The following is a 26,502-nucleotide window of genomic DNA, read 5'->3' as shown; positions in this document are numbered from 1 at the left end:
AGGACAAGGCCCACTTCATACCTGCTCAGAGGAGACCTGAGCCATCTTGAATGACTGCTTCAGACTCAGAAAACAATGTTCCTTCCTAAGTAGAAAGAGCTAAAGATCTACAGACTCCACCCCTCTAGCCAGGCATGGTATCCAAGGGTTCTAGTCCTGACTCTGCACAGGTCATCACTGCATCTGCTAGGCAGGAGAGCCACCCAGCGGCTCATTCAGCTCTCACTAGAAGAGTCTGGAAGGAAACCAGAGTGTGTCTGATAAGGAGAGCCATCCCAGCCTAGTCATTCTCCTTCTGTTGCCAACTAGTCCCAGAAGCCACCCCCCTATCACTGTAAGCCCACACTCAAGGTGACTTGGCTCAGGTGCTCCATGTGGTGGAACCAGCTGCTCAGAACCATCGTCCCTGACACTGTGAGTCGCCCTAAGACAGGAACCTGCAGGTTTGCTTGTCCCTTCCCTGTCCACCTGTGAACACTGCCTTCTGATCACGGGCCATCCCTTAAGCCTCCTCAGCTCTTCCCACCAAAGCTTGTCAGGAACCTGGAAATTATATACATACATACATACATACATACATACATACATACATACATATAAAATCCATTTTTTGGCTGAGTGGATGGCATGTCTCTTTAATTCCAGCACTTGAAAAGCAGAGGCGGGTGGATCTCTGCAAATTTGAGGCCAGCCTGGTCTACAGAGTGAGTTCCAGGACAGCTAGGGCTATACAAAGAAACTCTGTCTCAAATTTAATAATAATAATAATAATGTTTCATATAGCTCAGCTGATCTAGAATTTACTATGTAGCCAAGGATGACATTAAACTTCTGATCCTCCTGCTACATAATGACGAGGAGGAGGGCTGGTACCAAAGTGGGTTGGATATCAGCAAATAGAGAGTTATGTCATCAAAGGATATAGGAAATAGAATGATGATAGAAAGGAGAAATAAACCTAAAAAGTCTAATGTAAAACATGGTAACTGTAGTTTATGATGAATATATACGGATGCAGATATATATGGATTTGGACATACAAATGCAGATATATTTGAGATAGGGTTGTGCACTGAAGTCCAGGCATCTGAGTCCTGGGATCACAGGTCTGCACCACCACAGACTTTCCTGGAAAGTGCAAGAGCAGACAAGTGTGCTCCTTGGGGGAAAAAAGCTTCCTGAGCTGACTGAACTGTTAGCCTGAACTGCTCAGGTAGCTTATGAAGTGTGTATATATATATATATATATATATATATATATATATACTTTAAAATATGGTGTTCATGATAAATATAGCTTTACCCATTAAAGAAAATAAAAAGATTTTTAACTCTTTTTATAAGGTGGCTTATCCGTTAAGGTATTTCCAGCCAAGCCTGACCATCTGAGTTCGATCCCTGGAGCCCACAGAGTGGAGGAGAGAACCAACTACTCCACGAGTTGTGCTCTGACCTCCACATGCGGTATGGCATGCACACACAAACAAATCCATCAAAAAATTTTGACTTGCCAGGCAGTGGTGGCACACGCCTTTGATCCCAGCACTTGGGAGGCAGAGGCAGGTGGATCTCTGAGTTTGAAGCTAAACTGATCTACAGAGTGAGTTCTAGGACAGCCAAGGCTACACAGAGAAACCCTGTCTGGAAAAAGCAAAACAAACAAAAACAAACAAACAAAAAAAACATTAAAAAACTGGCTGGAAAAAAAAAAAAGCTCAGAAGTGCATTAAAAATGATAACAGCAACAACTGCTAAAATCTCGAGAGACACTGTGTCACTCTACTTCCCTGCTCCCCACTTAAGACCAGGCTCTGGCTCAGCCCACCCCTCAAGAGGTCAAGAGGACACCGGTGAGCTGCCAATGCAGGCCCAGGTTCTCAGCCCCCGCTGTAGAGAAGGAAGGTGGATGGTTGATCTACTACTTTGATCTGCAGGCCAGACCTATACCCTGAAGCTAATGGCTGGTTTGTTACCTCTGGGGATGTCATATTCCAGGGAGTCCAGGAAATCCAGCGAGGGCTCCAAGTCCGACTTCTCCAGCAAGGTCTTGTTCTTCAGATCAACAGCCTCCCTGAAGTGGAAGTACGAGCTAAGCTTCCTGACCTCAGACAGGGGCAGGCCTGGGAAGATGAGGTGGATGGAGAACAGTTAACCCAAAGTCCAGGGCTCCTTCCTCCCTGCATGGCTCAGAGGGAGGAGGCTGTGCAGGGTTCTGTCCACCAGACAGATGACCCAAGCCACAAAATGGAGCTCATTTCCTTCCCCCATACTTGACCCTGACCCCTGTGAGGAGCAAGAAGGGGCCGTAGCAAGATCAGGTAACCCTGATTCAGGAAACCTCAAGTCACCATGATTGTAGACTTCCGCCCCTGCTAAGACTTTCAGCTGCATCGCTGAACTGTCAACTGGCACAACGATGACTTGCCCGGGAAAAGAGTTTGTTTGTCTGTTTGTCTATTTGTTTGTTTACTTGCTTGCTTGTTTTTTCATTATTTTTTTATATATATTTTTGAGACAGAGTCTCACTATGTAGCTCTGGCTAGTTTGAACTCACAAAGAGGTCCTCTTATTTTCTGTTTTTGTGTATTTATTCCCTAAGCCAAAGTATATATTCACTAAGAAAGAAAATACATGTTTTCGTCTCTATTCCTAAATAATAATAATAATAATAATAATTGTCAATGCCTCTGCCTTTAGAGTACAGGAAAGGTCTTAACGAAGAAGTACAGGGAGCTGGAGAGGTGGCTCAGTGGTTAAGAGTACTGACTGCTCTTTCTGAGGTCCTGAGTTCAATTCCCAGCAACCACATGGTAGCTTACAACCATCTGAAATGGGATCTGATGCCCTTTTCTAGTGTGTCTGAAGACAGCTATAGTACAGTTGTATACATAAAATAAGTAAATTTGTTTGTTTGGGTTTTTTTTTTTTTGGTTGGTTGGGTTTTTTGAGACAGGGTTTCTCTGTATAGCTCTGGCTGTCCTGGAACTCACTCTGTAGACCAGGCTGGCCTCAAACTCAGAAATCCGCCTGCCTCTGCCTCACAAGTGCTGGGATTAAAGGTGTGGGCCACCACTGCCAGCCAAATAAATATTTTAAAAAGTACAGAGAGCAGTGGTTCTCAACCTGTGGGTTGAGACCCATTGGAATCTAGCAACCCTTTCACAGGGGTTGCATATCAGATATCTTGCATATTAGATATTTATATTATGATTCACAACAGTAGCAGTAGCAAAATCACAGTTATGAAGAAGCAACAAAAATAATTTTATGGTTGAGGGTCACCACAACATGTGAAACTATATTAATGGGTTGCAGCCTGAGAGAGGTTGAGAACCACTGATCTAGAGCAAGTTAGCCAATAGGCATGTCTGTGGGGAATTATATTCATTGTTGATTGATGTGAAAAGACCCAGCCCACTGTGGGCAGTACCATTCCCCAGGCAGGAAGCCCTGAGCTGTATAAGAGTAAAGAAAGCTCCTAAGCATAAAGCAAGTGTGTGTGTGTGTGTGTGTGTGTGTGTGTGTGTGTGTGTGTGTGTGCATGTGCACACACACTCATTTCTCTGCTCTTAACTGTGATGTGCATAGCTGTTTCAAGCTCCTGCTGAGGTGGACTGTACCTTCCCCTTCATTCTACTACTTTCTGTCAGGGCACTGTTCACAGCATTGGACTGAAACTAGGCCACCAGCCACCAGCAGCTGACCAGAAGCCCCTCCTCCCTGGACCCAATCACTCTCCAAGGAGGACAGATGCCCCTGCTCTGCTCCCCCAGACATATCCAACCGAGCCTTCGACTTCATATCTCCTGCTGATAGGAGCACAGGGAGCTCACCTTCAAAGGTCCGATTGACATGGGTGACTCCAAAAGGGTTCTTGAAGAGGGCGCCTCGAGGGATAATAGCTACAGCCTTGTCAATCTGGTCAATGATGGACACCAAGCGAGTCTCTTCCTTGATCTGAACCTGAGGAGACAGAAAAAGAGCATCCTGCCAGGATACAGTGCCTGCTCCCCTGAAGTGCAACATGAAACTCTGCATGGCCAGGTCTTTTCCCCACCTGAGGGGCCTGGGACTTGGGTTGTGCTGAGTATGCATTTGTCTGTCAGTCTGTCTCTGTCTGTCTGTCTGTCTGTCTCTCTCTCTCTCTCTCTCTCTCTCTCTCTTTCTCTCTCCACCATGATGAGTTTGCTGTGTTCCCTTCCAGAGATCTGCCATTAAGTCATCATACTATCATACTTAAAGGCTTTTTTATTCTGCCTTTGAAAACATGGAGCAAGAAAACAACCATAATGAAAGCAGTCGGTAGTTCTTACCTAGCTCTTACCTAGTTCTTACCTGTATGCAATGCTCTGGGTTCAAATCCCCCACATTGCATGTGCTGGCACACACCTGTAACCTTAACACTCAGGGAAGTGGAGGCAAGAGGACCAGGAATTCAAGATGATCCTTATTTACATACAAAGCTCCAGACCACCAAGGACTACAAAAGATCCTGTCACTAAGAAAACAAGTTAGGAAAGCAGGGGTTCTGTGGGAAGAATGCTTGCTTAACTTCTACAAGGTCTGGAGTCCAATCCTCCAGACCCCATAAACCAGGTCAAGTTTGAAGTCATCCTTAGCCGCACAGCAAGTTATGGGCCAGCTTCTTGCAAGCCTGATTATCTGAACCTGGAACAAATATAAAACAGCTGGATACCTGGATACAGAGATGATGAGATGGAAGGCAAAGACAGAAGTGCCCAGTTCAAGGGACAGCTAGTCTAAATAACACAGCAACAGGAACAACAGAGACCTTGCCTTAAGGAAAAACAAATGGAAGGGGGCTGGAGAGATGGCCCAGAGGCTGAGCGCACCAGCAGGGTTACAGGCTGCTTGGGGTCTGATTCCTAGCATCTACAGCTCACAGCCACCTGTAACTATAGTCCTAGGGATCGCACAGCCTGCACGCAGGATGCAGACATTAAGGCAAAGCACTCATGTACATAAAAGAAGTAAGTTTTGCTTTTGAAAGTGCAAGGTGGGGGCTGGTGAGATGGCTCAGTGGGTAAGAGCTCTTCCAAAGGTCCGGAGTTCAAATCCCAGCAACCACATGGTGGCTCACAACCATCCGTAACGAGATCTGACTGCCTTTTCTGGAGTGTCTGAAGACAGCTACAGTGTACTTACATATAATCAATAAATAAAGCTTAAAAATAAATAAATAAATCTTTAAAAAAAAAAGAAAGTGCAAGGTATGGGAACTGACTCTCTAAAGTTATCCTCTGACCGCCATACTTATACTGTGGCACTTACTTGCCCAAACACACAGACACACTAAAAATAATACAATTTATATACATACATATATATGAAAATAATCGGGTTCACTGTACATTATTTGGATAATGTAGAAAAGCATATCAAAGGGGATTAAAACTATCCTACCCCCCAATCATTAACATATTGAGATGCTTCTTGTATTCTTTATTTTTATGCATATTTTTAATGTAAAATTGAGATCACTGTTTAGGCTTGACATCACCAAGCATTTCTCCATAAAGTTATCAAACTTAAATGGATGATATTCCATTGCAGTTCCCAACAGGGGGCAGCAGAAAGGACAAGCGAGCAAGCTGAGCTTGATAACAAGCCTGTGGACAGAGGCATCTGAACTCACAATGCCACCTAACACATGACTGGTAAGGGGAGGCAGAAACCAACATTCAGAACACACACACACACACACACATCCCAGGGGCCATGAATGCTTCCTCAGTGACTTGGCACAAGCCACCCTTACTATACAGAAAGAAAACTGGAGGCTCGGGAAAGCACATGTATCAGGTGGAAGATGTGGCTGCCCCTGAGACAACCTAGACAGACTGTTAGCATCACCCATGTTCAGATGCAAGGCTGGTGCTTTGAATTCTCCTTTGGTTTAGCTTCAGAACATGAGCTCCTTACTTGTTGACCCCAGTGGCATTTCTAGGAACTGGCCCTTTAGATAAAGTTATGCACGCGTTGGAAATGACGTCAGCCCAAGGCCACTTGGCATGACATGCTTGTCAGAGCTAAAACCTGGAAACTACTTTCCGTGAATCAGATATTGTTTAAACACAGTACATTTAAACACACTGGCACAAAGAGCCGGATGGCTGGTTGGGGTGCTGATATGGAAAGGTCTCTGGAAGATAAGTTTTCATAAAAGGGGCAATTGTGGACATCCCACACTGCCAGTTTATATTTTTAATATACTTTGTTTTATTACTTTGTACATATGTGTGTTTGCATGTATTCTATGTGCCCATAGAGGTCAGAAGAGGGTGTCATGTCGGATCCTCTGGAACCAGGGCTATAGACAGTTATGAGCCACCATGGGGACTTAGACTGAGCCAGGTCCTCTGCAAGAGCAACAAGGGCTTTGAACAACTCAGCCAACTCTACAGCCATTTTAAAATTGTGTTTAAAAGGAAACACACATAGATGCCAGGGGGTTACTTAGCATTGGTGTCTAGAAAGAGCATTCCAGTCTTCAAAATGGAGTCAGATTGTCAAGGATCGTGGGAAAATGCAGGCTGGTGATGTGACTGTGCCCTTTAAGCTCCTGGGCCAAGCCAAGGCTGCTGATGCAGTAGAAGAATCTGAACCAGGCAGGGACACACACATGCTAAGCAGTTACATAATGTCCCCTAGATCAGGCAGGGACACACACATGCTAAGCAGTTACATAATGTCCCCTAGACCAGGCAGGGACACACACATGCTTTGTTTTTTTGTTTTGTTTTGGTTTTTGTTTGTTTGTTTTTGTTTTTCAAGAAAGGGTTTCTCTGTATAGCCTTGGCTATCCTGGAACTCACTTTGTAGACCAGGCTGGCCTCGAACTCAGAAATCCGCCTGCCTCTGCCTCCCAAGTGCTGGGATTAAAGACGTGGGCCACCACCGCCCGGCTGGACACACACATGCTAAGCAGTTACATAATGTCCCCTAGAAAAGAGGAAGAAAGGAAATTTTATTGCATTTCTTTTAGTGCCTATGACTCAGGAACCATGTGGTGTATTATCTAGTAAAATTAAGATTAGTCCAAAAAGGCTGGCCAGATGGCTCTGTGGGACATGGTACTTGCCACCAAGACTAATGGCCTAAGGACCAAGCTTTAGAACTTATATGAGGAGGAGAAACTGACTCCCACAAGTTGCCCTCTGACCTCCATGGGAGAGCCTGACTCCACACAAAAAATAAATAAATGTATTTCAATGGCAGAAGACCTAGTCTTGATCCCCAGCACTGTTAAATAATAAGAAGAATAACAACAACAATTAATCATAAAAGCCAGGCAGTGGTAACTCTTGCCTTTAATTCCAGCACTTGGGAGGCAAAAGCAGGTGGATCTCTGAGTTTGAGGCCATCCTGGTCTACAGAGTGAGTTCCAAGACAACCAGGGCTAAACTGAGAAACCCTGTCTCAAAAAAAAAACCCAAATAACAATTAATAATAATGATGATGATGATAACAATAACAGTGTCCACATGTATACACACTCCCAGTCCACAGGACATAGCACAGACCCTTCTCTCCAGCCCCATGGGAAGTCAGGTTTTACAGGAGCTGCCCATCTGCTCTCTTTGCCTGTCCCTCAGGTGGTCTTAGCCACTAGCTCCAGTGTCCTCTTCACCACCTGGACGGTAAGTCATGCCATGCAGCGCCGTCAGGACTGCTACAGGTGCAGCGGCAAAGCCTCTAGCTCCCCGGGGACTCAGTGCACACCTGGGCAATGGTGATGGCCATGACACTAGATCATCGTAGTAAGACTTGCTCTTGTTTCTTCCAGGCTAGGACCATGCAGTTTGTATGTGCATGAGTGTTTGGCTTGCATGTATGTCTGTGTACTGCTTTCATGCCTGGTGCCCACAGAGGTCAAAGGAGGACACTGATCCTTTGGAACTAGAATTACAGACAATTGTAAGTTTCCATATGGGTGCTGGGAATGGAACCCAGGTCCTCTGAAAAAGCAGCCAGCGCTCTCAATCACCGAGCATCTCTCCAGCCCTGGGACACTCTCTGTTCTTGTGTTGATTTGGGGTTGGCTTGTGGGGCTGGGGGGACGCTAGGGTTTTGTCTACCATCCTCACACACTCCCCCATTGACCCTCAGCCATGACTGACATTTGTTCAGACCCTTCCAGCACACTCCCCCGACAGCACACACCCCACCTCTGCACTTACCCCCACTCCCACCCCACAGCCCTGCACTTACACACAAACACACACATAACCCTGCAGTCACACACACATACACACACAGCCCTGCACTTACCTCCCCCCAGCCCTGCACGTACCACCACTTCTTCATCAAAGACCTTCTCTCCTTCGTTGACCTTCTGCAACTCTGTATGTTCATACTCGTGTGAAGGGTCGCCCATAAAACGACCACTCACCACAGATATCTGCATGGCCATCTCCTCTGTGGCAGGGGGCAAGAGACTCCACTCTGTGCAGTTCAGGCTGCCAACAACAGACAAACATGCTGGACTCCAGTCCCCCTTTGTGCCCTGTTCCCACCACCCTTTTTACAGGAAAACACCATCACCCCAGGATCCTCCAAGGTGTCTGTACTGGCTAGTTATGTGTCAACTTGACACGGCTGGAGTTATCACAGAGAAAGGAGCTTCAGTTGAGGAGATGCCTCCATGAGATCCAACTGTAAGGCATTTTCTCAATTAGTGATCAAGGGGGAAGGGCCCCTTGTGGTGGGACCATCTCTGGGCTGGTAGTCTTGGTTCTATAAGAGAGCATGCTGAGCAAACCAGGGGAAGCAAGCCAGTAAAGAACATTCCTCCATGGCCTCTGCATCAGCTTCTGCTTTCTGACATGCTTGAGTTCCAGTCCTGACTTCCTTTGGTGATGAACAGCAGTATGGAAGTGTAAGCCGAATAAACCCTTTTCTCCCCAACTTGCTTCTTGGTCATGATGTTTGTGCAGGAATAGAAACCTTGACTCAGACAGTGTCCATGGGACAGCCCACCCGAACACTTGATACGCAGTCCGTTTGGTGTATTTCCCACTCTCCAACTATTCTATTTTTGGGAGCTGGAGAAATAGCAGTTAGAAGAACTTGCTGTTCTCCCAGGGGACCCAGGTTTGGTTCCCTAGCACCCAAATGGTGGCTCACAGCTGTCTGTAACTTCAGTTGCAGAAGATCTGATGCCCTCTTCTGGCCTCTGTAAACACCAGGTCCACACATGGTGTACAGGCATACATGCTGGCAGAACACCTCTAGTGGCTTGAGTATGCTTGACCCGTGGGAAGTCCTACTATTAGGACGTGTTGGAGGAAGTGCACCGCTGTGAGGGTGGGCTTTGAGGTCCTATGCTTAGGCTCTGCCCAGGATGGAAGCAAGAGAAGTTCAACAAATGCTTACAGAAACAAGTCTCCTTATCTTGAGCCCAAATGTGGATTCCCAAACTGTACTTTATATGCCTGGTTATGCTTTGCCCTCAGGCACTCCATACCAGTTACTCTGCCTGTTGTTAGGTCAGGTTTGTCTCTTTGCCTGTGAGTGGTTTTGTTATTTGATATAGGGTCTCTCACTGTAGCCAAGGCTGACCTTGAAATCCTTCTGTCTCAACAGCTCAAGTGCTGGGATTACCGGCCTGAGCCGGTTCCTGCTGCCCTGATTCTCAGTTGTAAGTGGTGACAACACTTAGCTGACCCTTTGGCTTGGACCAGCCTCGAACTCTCCACCACCTCCGTCTAGCCTGTCAGTCTCTCTCCTAAATCTCCCCCACCACCTCCATTCCCTCAGCCAGTTTCCCCTTCCAGACCCTTGCCTCTGGACACTACAAAGACCTCTGAGTGCCCATCCCACCATACTTCCAGATCATCTGCCCACTCAGATATGACCCCACAGGTGTTCCTTGGTGGCCTACGGACAAAGCTCAAACTCTTGACTTCTCCCAGTCGATGGTTGCTGCCTCTGTCCAGTGTACTTCCTGTCTCTTCCCTAACCATGGAAAGCCTTCAGCCAGTACAGGAAGGTTTCTCCAGCTCGCGGCTGTGGGGAAGTGCCCACCTTTCAGAACCCGGGGCAGCTGCTCTCTGATCGAGCTTAGCTCTTCTCCAAAAGCCCGGGACTCTTGGCATCGCTTTAAGATACCTTAGTTCTAGCAATTTTTTTTTTGAGACAGGGTCTTTACTTATTTTTATGTGTATGAGTATTTTACCTATATGTACACGCACCTGATGTGTACAGTGTCCCAAGAAGTCCCCTAGGACTGGAGTTATAGGTAGTTCTGAATCCGTGTATGTGCTACGGATTGAATCCCAGTTGTTCGGAAGAGTACCCAGTGCTCTTAAGTTTTAAGCCATGTCTCCAGCCCCCAAATTCCCAGAGGGGCTTCAAACCCCCTGTGTATTTGAGACTGACCTTGAACCTCTGATCCTCCTTCAATACTGGTTTGATGCATAGGTAGATAAAAGAAGTCCCCGGATACCTCCTGCTTGGATGCTTTAATAGCATGATAGGCTCCCCTAGCATCCTAGGAAACTCCGAAAGATGTTGGGAGGCTTACACTGCAGAATTGCTCCCAGCTCTTTCCCCATTTTACAAGTCTTGCACTTCCAAGAAAGAGCACCTCCCACTGCAGAGCCTACACTCCCCAGAGAGACGTTTCTAAACAGCTTCAGTACAAATCTCAGAGCGTCTGACTTCTCCAAGCCAAATCCAGTCCACAGCTAGAACCTGAATTCTACACCAGTTGCCATCTCCAGGACTTCTACACTCTGTGCCCGCTCAGTTTATTTAGCCTTCTGTCTCTAACGAATCCATCTAGACCAGTTTCCCATGCAACTCCAGGCTGACAATGCTGCCTCCTTGGACCCTGCCCAGGCCACTTTCCCACCCTGTCAGGATCCACAGGACCCTCACAGTTCCATGACATCTCAGTCCTCAAGCTCATTTCCCTCCTCAAGCCCCACCCACAGGTGCTTCCTGCGTAGGTTCTGGGCGCACCCACCTTCCCCAGTTGGAGTTGCACCCGACACCCTTCGGGATCCTCCTGCAGCCTTATCTGCCAGAGTCGCCTCACCTGTAGAGCGTCTTGCGTGGTGCGAGCTGGTCCTCACTCAAGCCCTGTGCGATGTAGTAATCCGCCACAAGACCGAGGATGCGGCCCCAGAAAAGGACCCTCGCGAAGCGGTAATCGCGCTTCACCAGCATAAGGGACGTGAGCAGTGAGGCCCGACGGTCAGGGCTGAGTCCCTGCCCACTGCCAGACGCTAACTCCAGAGACAACAAGAGGCTGTCGGCGTCCATCAGGCCAGCCGTTCTCCTCCAAGCTAGTCTGGCGGGTAGAAGCTGTCTCCATGGAGACCCTGAGCCCCACCCCTTAAGCTAGCAGGAAACAAAATACCACCCACCGGACCGCCCATCTCGCCAAACCCGCCCTTTCCGGGGGCCATGGACTTTCACAGTACAGTGTAGACTCATGTATTCTGTTATCCCAGCGCGGCTTCCCCCTATGTGCACTCCACATTACATACTCCATTTTTGCCCATACGGACTTGGGAAGAAACCCAATACAAAGCCACAAGGCCACTAGCTGTATTATTTCAACCTGGGCATATCACTTCTTGGCCTGAGAATTTTATAAAGAATCTGATACCTTGACTCTAAAAGCAGTTTCTGACACCTAAACCCACCCCTCCAGTTTTCACGTGAGAGCTCTTTGTTTACTGCCAGGACTAGTCTGACAAATCGGGGAAATCCTTGGAAAAGAATGTAAAGGGTGACAGTTTCCCAGGGGTGGTGGCCCACACACACCTTTAATACCAGCCCTCAGGAGGAAGAACTCGAGTTCAGGGCCAACCTGGTCTACATAACAAGGTCGCAGCTAGCCACACGATTGAAGTGTGTAGAGATACGTAGTCTCTTTAAGAAAAAAAAAAAAAAAAAGCCACTTACAGACTACACGTGTGTCAGCTACATAACTTTGGGCTCCACAGCTGTTCAGACCCAAACAGAGGATCAGCTCTGTATTCCCTAGGCTAGCCTAACTCAGGCTAGTTTAACCACTGCTACTTCACATCCACTTCTGGAGTCTCCAAAGTCAAAATCAACGGGGTCCTCTGAAGGCTTGTTTCAGGCCTTGTCAATGACTGATCTTATTTCTGGATTCCTTTGTGGAAGACTCATGAAGTCAACATGCCCTGGGCCTCCAAGCCAAGCCCAGGGAGAAATAAGTGTCTAATTTGCTCAGATAATTACTTTGTTTTGATTGCCTGGATATTGTTCATCGAGGCTTTTTTAATGGGCATTAGAGAGCTGACCTGGCTGGTCATTTCAAAGTTAACTTATGGCCCCCACTCACACATCAGGTCCTGCCCTCCACCATCGTGCCCTGCTTTGGCAATATGGCTTAATTCTTCTGTAAAGCAATATCAGACACAAAAACAGCCAACAGTTTGGCTGACAGGATACACTTCAGGGGATGTCACACAGAACAAAGCCCAAACATCTTGTGTTCCCCTCTACTGGATTTACCCGTCAGGAATGGGTTCACATCAGTATTGAGAATCTAAAGAAGGCCTTCTCGGGGCTGGCGAGATGGCTCAGTGGTTAAGAGCGCCGACTGCTCTTCCGAAGGTCCCGAGTTCAAATCCCAGCAACCACATGGTGGCTCACAACCATCCATAATGAAATCTGATGCCCTCTTCTGGAGTGTCTGAAGACAGCTACAGTGTACTTACATATAATAAATAAATAAATCAAAAAAAAAAAATTCCTCAAAGGACTCCAGGGTTTAAACTGAAATAAAAAAAAAAAAAAAAGAAGGCCTTCTCAGAGCTTGGTAGCACATCCATCAGGGACAGAGCAAATCCTGGCTATTTCAGAGAAAAACCACACTAACATTAGAACACAGAGAAGAGCAGTTTCTGCAGGCAGGTGAACAGGTTTCAATTCATGCTTTGCCATCGAAGCCAATGGTTTTTAACTTTCTGGTGCTGCAGCCCTTTAATATGGTTCCTCGTGTTATGGTGACCCCCCCCCCCAACCATAACATTATTTCATTGCTATCTCATAATTATAACTTTGCTAATTATGAATCATAATGTGTGTTTTACAAGTCTTAGGTGACCCCTGTGGAAGTGTTGTTTGACCCCCAACGGGGTTGTGACTCACAAGAACCTCTAACTTAAACAAACTAGCCTTGCCAAACCTCACCTTTATAATGGAGTAGTAACCTATACATATAAATTAGCATTAAATAATGTGTATAAGTGCCTTTTTCGAGGCAGGGTATCTATGTAGCCTTGGCTGTCCTGGAACTTACTCTGTTGACTAAGCTGGCCTTGAACTTACAGAGATCAGTCACTCTCTGGCTCCCAAATGCTAGGATTAAAGGCATGCACTACCCAACCCAGCCTTGTAAGTCTTAAACACAATATATAAGTACAGGAAGCATGGGGGGTGGGGAATGCACAAGAGGCCAACCTGGTATGACAAACAATGGGCTGTAGAAATAGCCTCCATTGTGGGCACTGCAGAGGGCCCACTGAAGTGTGTAGACTTGGAAGTCAAGGCTGTCTGCACATACTCTGAAAGGACTTGAAGGTGGGAGGGGTCACGTTGCGGGAGGAGCAGAAATGGGAGTTTGAGGTGATCAAAATACACTGTACACATGTATGAATTTTTCAGAGAACAAAAGATTCTAAGGAGAAATAGTGGGTTTTTAAAGGGAGGTGAACTAATCCTGGCTGAACCTAAAGGACAGCCACAGAGGGGCCCAGCCACAGGGTCCCAACCCCCAGGACTGGACTTGCAGCTTCCAAAACATAGGAAAAGAAACAAAGTAAAAACTTGACCTGGCCGGGCGGTGGTGGCCCACGCCTCTAATCCCAGCACTCGGGAGGCAGAGGCAGGCGGATTTCTGAGTTGGAGCCCAGCCTGATCTACAGAGTGAGTTCCAGGACTTGGCCTGGTAGCCTGTCATCCTAGCAGAGGCAGAGGATCAGGAGTTCAAGGTCACTCAATGCTACATAGCAAGTTCAAGTAACATGAAACTGTCTCAAAAAGAATTTTTCTTTTAAGAAACAAACAAAAAAGCCTAGTCTATGTGTTACAGTGTTTCAACCATTTCAGACATCTTACTCTAACAATCCTTCTTATTTATTTATTTAGGTTTTTTGAGACAGGGTTTCTCTGTGCAGTCCTGGAACTCACCTAGAACTCACTCTGTAGACCAGGCTGGCTTCAAACTCAGAAATCCACCTGCCTCTGCCTCCCAAGTGCTGGGATTACAGACGTGCGCCACCACTGCCTGGCCTTACTCTAACAATCTTGCATATACTCTAAGGACTGTAATCCAGCATCTCCTTCAGCAGGGCAGGGGTTTTGGCCTCAATTTGTTGCCAGGAGCTGCCTCCAAGAGCAATGGAGGGAGCCATCGAGCAGTGGAAAGAAGTTGGACAAAAGTGTGCTCACAAACTAGGACTAAGAAAGAAGAAGAAAAACCCAAACCATTAGCAAAAAACCATGGAATCCTTGAAGTATAACAGGCCCAGGCAACAACAAACGCTTGCTGGTTGTAGAGATGTGAACCTGCAAGCAAATTCTGAAGTCGGAGAAGATCATAAGTCTGAGCCTCGGACACACCTTCAGTGCTTGCCTACCATGAATGAGAGTCTGGATTCCAATCCCAGAACCAAGTAAACTGGGTAGGGAGGCTTATGCCAAGGACCCCAGCATTCAGGAAGTAAAGAGAAGCTGAGGGTCAAGGCTATCCTCTCCTGCACAAGAGACCTCCAAAAACAGAAAGCAAAATAGCAGCAGCAACAACCCTGGAGCCTCGAGGCCAAAAATCTAAATCAAAAATTTTAGGAAAATTTCACACAGCTTTATTCATCTCATCATTTAAAATCATGAGTAACACCCACATTATCATCCTGACAACAGTTCTGAAAATCCATAGCATGAAGCAGAAGAGAGGGACCACCTCCATTAGAGGGATTGACTGACAGCCTTGCTGTCTACTCCCAAACAGATCCTCCTGGTGCAGGGGCCTCTGGGAGCCAATCACTGATTCGGGGGACTTTGCTTGATGACAATTATCACAGCCCCAGCCACACACCATCAGTCACCAGGAAGTCTGGGGAGAGAAGGCACATGGCCAGGACAGAGCCTTCCTCCTCCCTCAGCGGGAAGATGGGTGCCCTAGCACAAGAAGGGGAGAGAATTCAGCCATTGTCCCTAGACCTTCACTCATGGAAACCTTTAAGTGTCACCGGTGCCTGGAACCAAATGTAATCCTCTGAAGCCATGGTTGGGACGGAAGGTCTGCCACATGACAGTGTCACCGTGAGTTTGTGGCCCCGGCTGGGCACCCGGTAGTTCAGTTTCGGTTGAAACCAATCTTCTCCACAGTCACGGTGGCCCTGAACCATGACAATGGTACCCATGAGCGGGGGAGTCTGCAGTTCGCTAAATGGATCGGCCAAGAAGATGGCTCTGAAGAGACGACGCAAGCAAGCCGCCGTGTTCAGGCCCTGGTCCACACTGAACGGGGCCAGCCTGGACAGGTCGAGTTCATAGAATTCTTTGGGGCTGAGGGCATTGCCTCCAAGAAGGATCAACACTTGTGGTACGAGTGTCCGGGCAAAGAAGTCTTGTAGGTGACTGAGGACGCTCTCCAGCTCCGCCAAAGCCTGCTGACACTTCCTGTTCCTCGCCTCTGTGGCGAGCCAAGCTTTCTTCCTTGCTGTGTCCTCTGCCTGTAAAGACAAAGAAAGATGGACCTAAAGAACATAATGGACAGGAGCAGGCGGCCTTTGAAGGAGCGCCACAGAGTTGTGCCCATAAAATGACCAATTGGATGGCTGATGTTGGGTTTCATTAGGAAGCATTAAGTTAAAGAAAATACAACCAGCATAAAAACTATGATTCTCCTAAGCCTTTGAATAGCAAGGACGGTAGGAAAGCTGGAGGACACCAAAATATAAGCAATGGGAGTAGTCAGAGAGCAGTGATAGGGCTCAGCAAGTTAAGGGGCTTGCGGCACAAGCCTGGTGACCTGAACCTCAGCCCCAGAGCCCAAGTAAAGGCACGAAAGAATGGCTCCACAAAATTCTCCTCTGACCATTCCAGGTGCACTGTGGCACATGTATCCAAACATGCGTGGTGCACACGTGGCACACACGCAGCAATTAAAACCACATATAGCATAAGACTTGGCAGCATAGAAGCAGCAATTGCTTTGTCGTTATGCTGGAGTGTAAAAGAATGGGGGAGGTTTGCTTTAATCAACTGAACACAGCAATTGGAACACATGGTTATTGAGTCTGGGGAGATGGCTCAGTAAAAGCACTTATTCTGCAAGCACAAAGATCTGAGTTTTAATCCTCAAGACCCAGTCACATCCAGAATTGTGTGGCAGAGACAAGTCCTGAGAGCTTGTCGGCCAGCCTACATGCTACTGACTCAGTGAGACCCTGTGTCAGGCGGTAAGGCGGAAAGCAGTACCCAGCACCAGCACCCCTGCATGCACACATGCACACCCACTCACTCAATTGCAGTTATTAATACCCGCTTCCTCCTAAATACTGTATAAAGAAATTCAGTAAGGTAAGGAGAAAAAGTTAGAAAGAACTCCTAGGAAAGGAGCTAAAGAGCAGAATAATACACAATGTGGGGCAAAAGACAGGAAGCTTGAGAAGGTAAAAAGTAGATGGGCCTAGCACTACAGTTGTGTGTGTGTATTAAGAGAGCTGATTATCAACTGCTAGAAAAGGGCAAGAAGCAAGAAGCAAGTCCACACTACAGAACCCTAGGTAGTCGAGGCACTGCAGAAGGCACAGGGGCAGTACTGAACAAACACCCGTGTGAAGAAATTCTCCCGGCAGAGTTCTAATACTATGGGTTGGTCTCTTGTTCTCTCTCTTTTTTTTTTTTTTTTGGTTTTTCCAGACAGGGTTTCTGTGTAGCCCTGGCTGTCCTGGAACTCACTTTGTAGACCAGGCTGGCCTCAAACTCAGAAATTTGCCTGCCTCTGCCTCCCGAGTGCTGGGATTAAAGGCGTGCACCACCACCACCCGGCTCTCTCTTGCTTCCTAAAATGAGGTCTGCCTATGTACCCCAGCAGTCCTGGAATTGCCAATAAAAAACAGGATGGCCTAGAACTCAGAGGTCTGCCTGCCTCTCTCTTAACTGCTGGGGTTAGAGAACCATACCTGGCCCTCAGTGAGTTCTCCAAAGAGATCTCCTTATAGTATAATTAACTCATAAGGCTCAGGCATCAGACAATGGTTTATTCTGAAATATTTACCAAATAGAGTAAAACTTTCCAACATAGGACAACCAACAGCAAAAGCCAAAAGAAACAAAGAGAAAAGGGATTCCGAAAGACACTTTAAGGAGCAAGGGAAATGGGAGGTGGGGGAGACCCTTAAAAAAGTAGAATTTCACGGTCCTGAAGGGCATGGTGGCAGTAATCCCAGCGCCCAGGCTGAAGTAGGAGGAACAGCGAAATTCACAAGGTAATCAGACCAGGAGATGGCTCATGCACTCGGGAGGCAGAGGAAGTGGATCTCTCTCTGAGTTTGAGGCCAGCCTGGTCTATACAGAGTGAGTTCCAGAACAACCAAGGTGACACAGAGAAACCCTGTTTTGATAGATGAAGATGAAGAAAATCATTAGAATCTGAGGTCTAGAAATCCTCCCAAGAAAACACATTAAAACAAAACCAGAAACAGAGGTGAAAATGTGGTGAGAAAAAGAAATTCAAATGTAAAGAGTTGGTTCAGGTCTGGGGATGTAATTCAGTAAGAGACTTGTCTAGCCTGTCAGAGAGGGGCCTTGGATTCCCAGGAGGGGAGGGGAGGCGGAGAGAGAGGGAGGTATGGATTGGGACAGGGGGCGGGAGGGGGGAGAACAGAAAGAGACAGACAGAGACATAGAGAGGCAGATGGAGACCATGAAGACTAAGGAAAGGCCAGAAGTGTTATAGCACACCTGCAATGCCATAAGTCACTGGGGGAAGTTGAGGTAGCCAGGTCTCAGAGACCAGCCTAAACTACATAGTGAAATCTTGTTTTGGAAAAAAAATTAGCTGGGTGGTGGTGGCACATGCCTTTAATCCCAGCACTTGGGAGGCAGAGGCAGGCACATTTCTGAGTTCGAGGCCAGCCTGGTCTACAAAGTGAGTTCCAGGACAGCCAGGGCTATACAGAGAAACTGTCTCAACGAAAACCATAAATAAATGAATAAATAAATAAATAAATAAATAAACAAGCAAACAAACAAACCTTTGCTGTCTCAACGAAAACCATAAATAAATAAATAAATAAATAAATAAACAAGCAAACAAACAAACCTTTGTGCCAGAGTGAGCAGGGCCGCGGAGCCGGCAGAAAAGGTCCTGAGTTCAATTCCCAGGAATCACATGATGGCTCACAGCCATCATGAGTACAGCTACATTGTACTCATATACATAAAATAAATAAATCTTTAAAGAAAAAAAAAACAAACTAATAACATCCTCATACAACAGATAATAGGAAGAGTCTCAGAAAAAGAACAAGAGAAAAAAGGGAGAGACCCAAGTGCAGAGAAAATGAGGCAAGGAAGGCTCTGCAAAAGCCTAGACTTGCACGGAGACTGAAGACATCTTAGGTCACTTTTCTACTTCTCCATCATCTGTGAGCCACAAAGTCTTCCCATCAATTTTCTCAGAAAGCCTGCACATACCTGGGGAGCTTTCCGGTAGAAGTGCTTCAGCTGTTCATAGGGCAGAGGGAGCTGATGGCGCTGGTACATGATATGCTTGAGAAGTTCACAAGTAAACTGGCAGCAGTCTTCCTGGCTCACAGGCCCAGGAAACACCACCGGCACCAGGTCTCTTGGGCAAAAGGGCTCCGCAGGATTGGAAGGTTCCTGGGCTGGCGGGATGACAGTCTCAAGATCTACCTCAGGAGCGTGAGTTTCTTCCGGCTTCTCATACCAATCCAAATCTAGTCCGTAAATGAAAAGGTAAAGAAAGGGGAGGGGTTGTCAAAATCAGCGTTAGTCTTCTCGTTCCCAGGGGCTCCATCAGCAGACACTCCCATAGGTGACAGGAAACCTGATACTGGCCGGGGACGATCTAAATGCAATCAGGGACAGGAAAGGGGGCTTTAGAAGACAGAGATTAATGTTTCGGTATGAAGTGTCAGGGCCAGGACACCCAAAGGGACAGGGCAGGGAAAACAATTCCACTTAAGGGCGAGGGAGTGACTTGCAGAGACAGGGTGGACTGAGACACTGGGAACAAGAACAGAAAGGAACGACGGAGGAAACGCCAGCCACTAAATGCGTCTGGGGAGGTAGCAGCAGGGAAGAAACGAGTCCCCACGTTATGGATCCCACGCCTTACTTGGAGGAGCAGCAGGGGACAGTTCCGACATATCCTCCTCACCGGACGCAGCCATCGCGACTGCCAGCCTAGTCGTCCTGCGGTTAAAATAGACGCCCCGCAAAGAATCATGGGAAGCTTAAGCTCCACTTCCGGCTCTTAGCAGCCAGAAGGGACTCAGCGCAGTCGCTGAATGGTGGAGGTTGGAGATGACTTGAACCACACCCAGGCCAGGGAGCTCTTGGCCCCTCCCACTTAGGCGACCCAGTCGTCCCCTGGGGCTGGGGATGCCTTCTTTTTTTTTTCTCAGCAATAGTTTCCAGCACCCACCCCGCCCCCAAACCCCCATTCTGGAATGTCCTTAGAGATAGAGCCAAGATTAAGTAAACTAGAAATTCATCTACCCCTCCCTGGAATTCGCTTAATAGTGCTTTAAATCCAGCCTTTGAGCTCACTTCGGAATCTCTCTATCTTGGTAATGGGAGACCCCAGCATGTTGGACTTCTGCAGAATAAAACACTCTTTGTGTTTACATACTGTTTGAGTCTGGGTTATCTTTCTTGAGCAAATCATAGACCCTTTTTTTTTTTTCTTTTGGTTTTTCGAGACAGGGTTTCTCTGTATAGCCTTGGCTGTCCTGGAACTCACTTTGTAGACCAGGCTGTCCTCGAACTCAGAAATCCGCCTGCCTCTGCCTCCCAAGTGCTGGGATTAAAGGCGTGCACCACCATGCCCGTCATAGACCCTTATAATACTATAAAGAGTTAAGGTTTTTAGCAGGACAGTGGCGGTGCACGCCTTTAATCCCAGCACTCAGGAGGCAGAGTTCCTGAGTTCCAGGCCTGCCTGAATTGTTAGGGTGGTAATAGATAAACTGCATCAAGGTCATGACAGGACTTCCCAAGTGAAGTTTGAACTTGATCTCACATAGAGGGATGAAGAAGCTTTTTCAAAGTAGGGCAGGAAGGAATCCCGGGAGATTCCACAGAGATAAGGAAGCTTGCTGCCAAGCTCGATGACCTGAGTTCAAACAAGACCCACAAAGTGAAAGGAGAGACTAGAGTCCCTCTACACCACTATGTGACAGGCTCACTCACAAACACAAAGTGGGGAGGTTACAAGATTACATTAACATGTTATGGCTGGGTGTGGTGATATCAGCTTTAATCCCAGCACTGGGGAGGCAGAGGCAGGTAGATCTAGAGTTTGAGGCCAGCCTGGTCTACAGAGTGAGTTCCAGGATAGCCAGGGCTATACTGAGAGTCTCTGTGTCAAAAGAGGGGGGGTGTATATAGGTCAAACATGTAATGATAATAAATAAGTTCTTTGTTGTTGTTGTTGTTGTTTTTCAAGACAGGGTTTCTCTATGTAGCCCTGGCTGTCCAGAACTCATTCTGTAGACCAGGCTGGCCTCAAACTCAGAAATATGCCTGTCTCTGCCTTCCAAATGCTGAGATTAAAGGTGTGCGCCACCACTGCCGGGCAAAGAAGTTCATTTTAAACTTGGCTATTGACATGACTGGAGACACGGGTTCAGTTTATAGAGTACATGAATCCTGAGCTTGATTCCCAGCATTACAAAAAATGAAACCCCAGCCTACCCCAAGTGACTAACATGCATATGGATCCCTAAAACGTTTTTTTAACGTTTGTACATACAATTTTTTAATTGTACATACAATTTTATCATTAACTAAAGACCAAATCAAATTTGCATACTAATAAAATAGATGTACTTGTGTCTCTTGTAGAAATATATACTGACTTGATATTTACTCCCAAGAAACAAGAAACTACTAAACCAGCCGGGCGTGGTGGCGCACGCCTTTAATCCCAGCACTCGGGAGGCAGAGGCAGGCGGATTTCTGAGTTCGAGGCCAGCCTGGTCTACAAAGTGAGTTCCAGGACAGCCAGGGCTACACAGAAAAACCTTGTCTTGAAAAACCAAAACCAAAAAAAAAAAAAAAAAAAGAAACTACTAAGCCTTTGTTTTCTATTACTGAGCCATTAGGCTTCTCTAAAAGTTTGGGGCTGGAGAGATAGCTCAGCAGTTAAGAGCACTGACTGCTCTTCCAGAGGTCCTGAATTCAATTCCCAGCAACCACATAGTGGCTCACAACCATCTGCAACAGGATCTGATGTCCTTTTCTAGTGTGTCTGAAAACAGCTACTCATCATATATATAAAATAAAATTTATTTTAAAAAAATAGAAAATTTGTATTCACTATAAAACGATACAATTTATAGCATATGGTAGTCAGACAGATGTTTTTAGCAGGAAGGACATTTGTTTATTGAGAGAGAATTTCATGTAGCACAGGCTTGCCTCAAACTTGCCATGGTGCTCAGGCTGGCCTTCATCAGCAGGATCCCCTGCTCAGCCTCCCAAAGGCTGGGATTATAGTTGTAAAGAGTTGTGCTTGGCTTTATATATTTATTCATTTTTGTATTTGGAGACTGGATTTCATTTAGCCCAGGCTAGCCTTGAACTCCCTATGTAATCAAGGTTGACCTAGAACCTCCCCACAGCCTCCATCCTGTATCTCCAAAGTGCTGGAGTCAGAGGCTCAGCACCTCTGGAAGAGCAGCTGGTGTTCTTAACCCGAGCCATCTCTCCAGCCCCAAAATGTGTATTCAAAGAAGCTTGAACTTGGGTCATCCCAGCAGGTGGTGGGAAATTAAGTGAACCCTAGAGACATTTAGAAAGATGTCCATTCAGTGGAGATGGTGGTACACACCTTTAGTCCCAGCACAGGGGAGGCAGAGGCAGGTGGATCGCAGAGCTCAAGACAAGCCTGGTCTACAAAACTAATTCCAGGACAACGGGGGCTACACAGAGAAACCGTCGTGTAACAAAAACAAACAAACAAAAGACAGATGTTTCATGAATATAATTTAATTTAGCATTGGGTTTGAAGAGGAGAAGGAATAGAAAGTGGCCATCAAGAAGATAAGCAGAGAGCTGGCGAGATGGCTCAGCAGTTAAGAGCACTGACTGCTCTTCCTAAGGTCCTGAGTTCAAATTCCAGCAACCACATGGTGGCTCACAAATGTCTGTAATGAGATCTGACTCCCTCTTCTGGTACGTCTGAAGACAGCTACCGTGTACTTATGTATAATAATATACAAATCTTAAAAAGAAGAAGAAGCAGCTAAGCAGAGCCAGGCAGTGGACAGCACTTAGGAGGTGGGGTGGAGGCCATGAGGCAAGCCCGCACCGCACACATACTGAGATCCTGTCTTGCGTGGGGTCCAGGATTCAGGCTTGAACAGGAAGTGCTTTCACCCACTCAATCAGCCCTGCAGAGTTTCTTTAAAAAAAAAAGGGGGGGGGGTTCTGACTTTAGATCTGTCTTAGGGTTTTACTGCTGTGAACAGACACCATGATCAGGGCAACTCTTATAAGGACAACATTTAATTGGGGCTGGCTTACAGGTTCAGAGGTTCAGGGCATTATCATCAAGGCGGGAACTTGGCAACCCAGGGAGGCCTGGTACAGGAGATGCTGAGAGTTCAACATCTTCATCTGGAGGCTACTAGCAGAATACTGACTTCCAGGCAGCTAGGATGAGAGTCTTAAAGCTCACACCCACAGGGACACACCTACTCCAACAGGCTGCACCCTCTGCTAGTGCCACTCCCTGGGCCAAGCAGATACAAACCATGGCAAGCACCCACAGGACCAGCTGTATCAGTCAATGAATGACAACATACGAGATGTAGGCAGCCGGGTGTGGTGGCGCACGCCTTTAATCCCAGCACTCGGGAGGCAGAGGCAGGCGGATTTCTGAGTTCGAGGCCAGCCTGGTCTACAAAGTGAGTGCCAGGACAGCCAGGGCTACACAGAGAAACCCTGTCTCGAAAAAACCAAAAAAAAAAAAAAAAAAAAAAAAAAAGAGATGTAGGCATATGGGGAAGTAAGGAGAAAAGATAAACTCAGCTTCTCGTGGGGAGAGTTTAAGATCTCCTGGATATAGTAGAGTACTATTTAGAACAGAGGTAGGTCTGAGGGAGTCGTCGGTGTGAGAAGGAAACAGATAATCTAGGGAGGCTATACAAAACAGAGAGTGAGCTGGATCCTGATGTCTTCAGTGTTTGGGGGTTCATGGGAGAGAGAACCTGTGGAGCCTACCAAGGAATCCTGAAAAAGTATGAAGAAGAAGAAGACACAAGTGCTAGGTCATAGAAATCAAGACTAGAGTGAGTTTCCCGAAGTAGGGACCAGAGGTCAAGACATCATGTAACAGCACAATTAATATACCGTGGTGGGTGGGTGGCTGGAGAGGAGGTTCACTGGTTAAGAGTACAGACTGCTCATGGAGAATTCCTGGGTTCAGTTCCCATCACCCACTCTACGTGGGTCCCAATCAGCCCCCAGGGGCTTGGACATGCTCTGCTAGCCCCTGAGGACACTGTACTCATACACACAAACCCATTCACATACATACGCAATCACAAGTACTGTGCAAACCCATTCACATGCATACACAATCACAAATACTGTGCAGCTAGGCATAGTGTCTCACATCACTAATTCCAGCAGTTGGGATGCAGAAGTAGCCAGAGCTCTGAGTCTGAGGCCAGAATGGTCTACAGATCAAGTTCCAGGACAGCCAGGGCTGCTTTCTGTCAAAATCAAAGGAGGGGGGAAAATAGTGTGGTGTTGAGCTAGCTCAGTGGTTGAATGCTTGCCTAGCATGCACGAGAGTCTTAGTCCAAGCACTGTGTGAGAAATGGATAAATAAAATAAAAGCTAAAAATCCAGAACAGGACGATGCATGTGTAAATCTTACTATGTGATGGTGGCAACTTCTTCATGTAAGTGACACAAGACAATCCCAGGCCTGACAGTGACGACCTGTTGGAGGGCTGAGGCAGATGGAGCACAAGTTCAAGGCCAACATGGATAACTCAGCAAGACTCTGTCTCAAAATGAAAAAGACAGAACAGGACTGGGGGGGGGGGTCATCTAAGTGTGCCGAAGAGTGCTTGAGAAGAATAGCGAGGGGAGAGCTTTTAAAAATAAACTTAGTGTTGGGGCTGGAGAGGTAGCTCAGCAGTTAGGAGCACTGACTGACCTTCTAAAGGTCCCAAGTTCAAATCCCAGCAACCACATGGTGGCTCACAACCATCTATAACAAGATCTGATGCCCTCTTCTGAGGTGTCTGAAGACAGCTGCAGTGGATTTATATTTTATATATATATATATATATATAATATTTATTACATACACACATTATATTTATATTATATAATATATTTATATATTTTAATTTTGTATTTATAATATAATACTACATTATAAATATATATTTATAATACCACATTATAAATATATATTTATAATAAATATAAATTTATTTATTATTTAAATAATAAATAAATCTTTAAAAAATAAATAAACTGCTGGGCGTGGTGGCGCACGCCTTTGATCCCAGCACTCAGGAGGCAGAGGCAGGCAGATTTCTGAGTTTGAGGCCAGCCTGGTCTACAAAGTGAGTTCCAGGACAGCCAGGGCTATACAGAGAAACCCTGTCTCAAAAAACCAAAAATAAATAAATAAATAAACAAACAAATAAATAAACTTTGTGTTTATCACATACTACAAAAAGGCATGTTTCAAGAGGATTGAGATGAGTGTAAAGTACATCTGAAAATCCGCTGGACCACAGTGGTGCACACCTTCCATCCCAGCACCCAAGATGCAGGGGCACGTGGATCTCTGAGTTCGAGGCCAGCCTGGTCTACAAAGTGAGTTCCAGGACAGCCTGGGCTACACAGAGAAACCCTGTCTCAAAAAAAGAACAAACAAAACCAGAACCCACCTGAAAAATCACTGCAGGAAGCTAGCAGAACAACTCAGTAGAAGACTGCGCATATCAAGCACGGAGGCTCTGGGTTCAGTTGTTAGTGTAAATAAAACAAAAAACCAACCAACAAACAAACCAGAGCCAGGAAGATGGCTTAGTGGGTAAAGGCATTTGCTGCCAAGTCTGGTGACCTGAATTCAAGTCAGAATAAATTTCTGCAAGTTGCCCTCTGACCTCCACATGTATATCATAGTATACACACATGCATATAGATTAAACATTTTATTTTCTTTTTTTTTTTTTTTTTTTTTTTGAGACAGGGTTTCTCTGTATAGCTCTGGCTGTCCTGGAACTCACTTTGTAGACCAGGATGGCCTCGAACTCAGAAATCCACCTGCCTCTGCCTCCCAAGTGCTGGGATTAAAGGCATGCGCCACCACACCCGGCTGATTAAACATTTTATATATACACACACACACACATATTTAAACTACGTGTATATTTGTAATTGGAATTGTGTGCCAAAGTGTGGTGTTCTCAGGGGGCAGAAGAGGGTGCCGGTTTCCCTGGAGCTGGAACTACAAGGAGTGATAAATCACCCAACATGGTGCTGGGACCTGAACTCTGATCCTCTGGAAGAGCAGCAAGAGCTCTTAACCACTGAGCCATCTCTCTAGCTCCAAGGGTAAAACTTTTCAAAATCTCCTAAAAAAATTATATATATATACACATATATATATATATATATATATATATATATATATGAGGTTGGCTTAAGGGTGACAGGCAAGCAAGAAAGCAGAGGAGAAGGTTGCTCTAAGTCAGAGTACATGAAGGTGACATCACAAAATGCATATTCATACAAAGGTACTAGATGTAAAAGCAAGTGACTCACTACAAGCCAGGAAAAATATTCGCATGTGATGTGTATATAAGCACACACTATATACATCCTATAGGCAGCCACCTCGTAAACAACCTGTCTAGGAAACTGGCCACTTACACCACCTCCACTCCTCAGGACCCTGGTCTCCCGGCAGGCATCCTGTGGCCTCTCTCCTCTGCCAGCCCTCACTTCTCTCTGTAGGTAGGCCAGGCTGTTCAAGAATGGGTTATATCATGCCCCACCCCTTCTTAAAGGAAGGTATCCATTCAGGAGAATTGGCTGGGATGGAATTGTGTGGTAAAGGGTGACTGCTGGAAGATCCGTGGATATTTAAAAAATAGTTATCAGTTGAGTGCAGTGGTTTCTGGCTGGTGAGAGAACCCGGCCTGTTTGTGGTGATAACGTGTCGGTGGGGTGGGGATGTCTCTTCCTTTCTATTCCCATCCT

The 26,502-nt window shown here is 46.3% G+C and overlaps 2 protein-coding genes across 4 annotated transcripts in view; both read right to left on the bottom strand.

Annotated features, from left to right (window-relative positions):
• Positions 1-11,357, bottom strand: part of Rsph9 (radial spoke head component 9) — a 49,235-nt gene extending 37,878 nt beyond the window's left edge. For 2 of the 3 annotated variants that reach the window (XM_085832538.1, XM_021149893.3), the window contains exons 1-4: positions 11,063-11,356; positions 8,315-8,480; positions 3,834-3,963; positions 1,974-2,120 (exon numbers count right to left, since the gene is read on the bottom strand). In XM_085832538.1, coding sequence (XP_085688664.1) covers positions 1,974-2,120; positions 3,834-3,963; positions 8,315-8,480; positions 11,063-11,289 — 670 coding nt within the window. In that variant the 5' untranslated portion in view covers positions 11,290-11,356. Of the gene's footprint in view, positions 1-1,973; positions 2,121-3,833; positions 3,964-8,314; positions 8,481-11,062 lie in introns of all 3 variants that reach the window. The other variant, XM_085832537.1, reaches the window with a different exon arrangement.
• A 3,490-nt stretch (positions 11,358-14,847) lies between these two features.
• Positions 14,848-19,486, bottom strand: Mad2l1bp (MAD2L1 binding protein). Its single transcript, XM_021149300.2, has 3 exons — positions 19,379-19,486; positions 18,715-18,977; positions 14,848-15,743 (listed from the first exon to the last, which is right to left on the bottom strand). Exons 1-3 carry the CDS (start codon positions 19,431-19,433, stop codon positions 15,231-15,233), a joined length of 831 nt encoding a protein of 276 aa, XP_021004959.1. The 5' UTR covers positions 19,434-19,486; the 3' UTR covers positions 14,848-15,230.
• Between the last annotated feature and the right edge of the window lie 7,016 nt (positions 19,487-26,502).

This window comes from Mus caroli, unplaced genomic scaffold, assembly GCF_978045245.1.
Source record: "Mus caroli unplaced genomic scaffold, Mus_caroli_1 scaffold_18, whole genome shotgun sequence".
Classification (NCBI taxonomy): Eukaryota; Metazoa; Chordata; class Mammalia; order Rodentia; family Muridae; genus Mus; species Mus caroli.
The sequence above is the reverse complement of the archived record's forward strand: the minus strand, read 5'-3'. Positions and strand labels throughout refer to the sequence as shown.